At 50.8% G+C, this 3,776-nt stretch overlaps 1 protein-coding gene across 1 annotated transcript in view; it reads left to right on the forward strand.

Annotated features, from left to right (window-relative positions):
- The window catches only part of neo (ZP and PAN domain-containing protein neyo), a 105,375-nt gene that overhangs the window by 3,319 nt on the left and 98,280 nt on the right, over positions 1-3,776 (forward strand). The window contains 1 exon segment of the mRNA XM_011499610.1: positions 171-597. Coding sequence (XP_011497912.1) covers positions 216-597 — 382 coding nt within the window. The 5' untranslated portion in view covers positions 171-215.

Genomic DNA, 3,776 nt, shown 5'->3' on the forward strand with positions numbered 1-3,776 from the left:
GGGGGGTAAAAGCACACAAAATTACAGACAATTACAGGCAAACGAAAGTACAGGAGTTTTTTGGCGAGCTTATAGGGCCCTCGAAGAACTACCTGTCCCCGTGACTCAAACAATACTCAGCCATTTAATACGCGGCCCACTCACGCACACCCTGACTCTTGTGCTTGCAGATCGCAGGAAGGCAGCAGCAGTGATTCGAGCGCGAGTACTCTGAAATGAAGTTGATAAAGCAGCTCCTCCCGAGGTTGCTCTTCGCCCAGGCCGCGGTCCTCTGCTGGTGCGCGGCGGCGATCGCCCCTGAGCAGCCCGGATCGCTAATCTCGGACGCGGATTACGCCGGTCCGAACGGCGGTGGTGGTGGTGGTGGCGGCGGTGACGACGCCGGTGGCCTCGACGACTGCGACCCGGACATGGTCGGCTTCGAGCTCGTCACCGGCTACGTCTACACCGCGCCGAAGAATCTGATCGAGTCGATACCAGGCAGCCTCATGCTCACCGAGTGCCTCGATACCTGCCAAGCCAACGACTCCTGCCAGGCGGTCAACTACGAGACCGGCCTCTGCGTCCTCTTCAGCTCCAACGCCGACAGCAATCCAGGTAAGGCCGTGCCCCCGGCCGCTCTCATTATCTCCATCTCCGACTGTCCTTCACTGGGTGCGCGCGGCCCGGGTAGGACGGACGAGCCACGACCCGCCAACTCCGACGCCCCCTACCCCCGCACACCCGCACACCCACCGCCCTTCTCCGGCTTCTTCTTCTCGCCTCGTGTTCGTAACGTCGCCCCCAGCTCGCAGGTCCGATTCGTCCCCTCACCCACGCCGAGAGTCGAGAGACCGGCAAACTTTGCTGCCAATCGCTCTACCCCGCGTCCGCCCGATGATAGATGCCGCGCCGAAGCCGAGACGAGCGAGGGTTTCGAGCTTTATGCCCGAGCGTCCGTTAAGGCGGACCTTTGATGTTGCCTCTTAATTAGCGGCGATCGGCCAAGGTGAGCCTTGGCGATATCGGAGCACCACGGGAGCGTCAAAAGCCGTTCTTTAGCGGTGCGATTGGAGAGCCGCCGAGTGTTCAAATGGGCTAAGGGCGCATGTCGGCTTATGTCGGCTTATGTCGGCTTATGTCGGCTTATGTCGGCTAATGTTGGCTAATGTTGGCTAATGTTGGCTAATGTTGGCTAATGTTGGCTAATATCGGCCGAGGGATGGTAAAAGCGGGGCCTCATCCGTCCTTAGGGGTCAACCGGACGCAGCCATGGTCATCCGCGCACCATGTAACGTTTAATAATAAGCCTTTAGTTATAATGCCGGCTTCGTTCGCAGGTATCTCGCTCTTATCAATTTTATTGGGCTAATGACTTGGAGGAGGGAGCCGGGTCAGGAGTAATTTTGCGCGCGGTTTGGATAGCGGCAATGGCGATAAGGCGAAGGTTCGGGGGTGGGTTAGAGGTATGTTGGCTGTTTAAGAGGAGGGAGGAGAGGCAAGTCCGCGATGAGCATCAGCGGTTGATTATAGATTGCGAATTTTATTGAGCCAATGAAAAGACAATTAGTCGAGTTAATAGAATCCCAAGAGACTTTTCAGCCCCGAGCTAATTGCCAAAGTAAAATTATCTAAAATAAAACGTAAAAACGTTGAGAATCGAAATTGCATTTGAGCTCGCTTAATTAAATATTGGATTTTTTCGTAACTACAGATCATCGTTGCGCAACGAAATATAGATATGTTTGCTCATTCTCGAGGGAAGCGCGGGCGTGCTATCTTCTCTACAAAAACCCAGGGCCGAACAGGGGAAACGGGTAGCTCGCGTTGGCCACTTTGGCCTTTAAGGGCGCGGTTTGAGTTGGGGCGTTAGATAAATAAATGTAGCCGGCGCCAATTAACGTTGCGACTATTTGCTCAAGCGAATGCAATGGTAGTGTTGGAGGGCTTTCTCCTAGAACGAACAGAGTCGCGTCGAATAAGCGGTAATTTATTTTTCCTGCGCTCGCATATATCTCTCACGCACGCACACTCGATCTCTCCGTCAAGCAGCAGCAACGGCGACGAGAGAGGAGCGGATAGAGGCCGACGAAAGAAACGCCAACTCCAAAGGGCCTAGTAAAAATCGTGGTAGTCCTTACTCGGAGCCTCGAGCCATTCCCAGAATCGTTCTAGCCTAAACTTTTGGATGCGCGAGGACGTTAGCAGGAGGAGAGTCCGCGAATCGGTTGTGTTCGCCACGAGAGGGTCACCTATTACCAAGGACTGGTATTTCAGTTAACTCTCGGTTGTTCAAGCCATAAGTCATGGCCGTGCGACTGGGCATCCGTTTTATGTGTGCCTACGTGTGGTCACCCACACACCAGCTCGCGTAATTCCGTGCACGCGCGCGCTCCGACTTAATACCAGTGTAAATCTTTCCGCGCTCCCGGTTTTTATTTTGGGGAGACGTTGCGGTCTTTCGTCGCTTCAACGGTAAACCGTGACCTCGAAGCCGCGCTTTGTCCTTGCGCGCGTGCATTTAACATTTTGAACTGGTTTCGGAATGGTTTCGCACCTACCGCCTCCTTCTCGCCCGTCGTCTCAATGCTCAAGTTCCTTCGCGTCGTTTCATAAAAATTCATTGTGGAAACAGTTCCGCTAAGACAACTTTCAGCCTCTATCTCCAGTTGCTGCAGTGCCGTACGCGCGTTCTTATATCGCTTTTCACCTGATTTCGCACAACGGGAAATCAGTCTGCGTAATCACGTACGAATTAATTTGCGTGGGCATTTGGTCATGCGACCGTTGTCTTTGGGTTCCGCTGTCGTGGATTGCCGAACAAGGCTCATCGAAGCTCTTTTTAGGTGGGAGTTCGTTGACTCATTATTGTTTTCTACTTTGGTGATTGTAGAGCCGCTCGAGCAGCCAATTGAAACACAGAAATTGGGAGAGATCGATGGAAAGGCCATTTGAGCGTCGATCAATTTTCTAAAAGCGCTGTAAACACTCGTCAAACTGAAATTGATTTTATGATTATTAGCGGTGGATGGTGTGTATCCGAGGGGTGAGGTTACAGAGGAGTGAGAGAGAGAGAGAGAGAGAGAGAGAGAGAGAGAGAGAGAGAAAGCGCGAAGAGAAAGAGGAGATAGGGCAGTCTTCAACTCACTATATTACAATTTTCATAATTCTTGATACAATGGCTGGGTTTCGCTTCACCAGGACACTAATAGCACGTGTCCCCTGAAAAACCTAATAACGTCGATATTTTACAATAGATAAGATGTTTGCGAATTTGTAGAATTGATGGGAAAACTGAGCCTTCGAAAATGAGCAAGAAGAAATTACATTCCCGTGTAAACTTTATCTTCGAATGGGATTTTTTAATTCCAGTCTCCCCCGCCCCTTATCGCACGTACGTTCACTTAATCTCTCCCTCTCTCTCCCTCTCTTTCGTTACGTATGAATATGAATCGTCACGAGTACAGCTGTAAGTATGAACGAAATACAATTACAAAGAGCACAGTCAGGCAGGCAAGCAGACAAGCAGGCAAGCAAGCAGGTAGGCAGGAGGCAGACGGTATATATGCGAAGGTATAGACAGTACGGCATCAGAGAATAATTACGACGATGAGCCTCGCGCGTTTAAAGGGAGAGAGGAATGAGCGCATAGTTAAAAGAATAAGAAAGAGACAAAAGTCGAAAGAAGAAGGAGAATGGGTGCGCGAATGATAGAGATAGAGAGATGGCGAAAGAGATAGATAGATAGATAGATAGTTAGATAGATAGATAGATAGATAGATAGATTAGATAGATAG

Source organism: Ceratosolen solmsi, unplaced genomic scaffold (genome assembly GCF_000503995.2).
Source record: "Ceratosolen solmsi marchali unplaced genomic scaffold, CerSol_1.0 scaffold35, whole genome shotgun sequence".
Classification (NCBI taxonomy): Eukaryota; Metazoa; Arthropoda; class Insecta; order Hymenoptera; family Agaonidae; genus Ceratosolen; species Ceratosolen solmsi.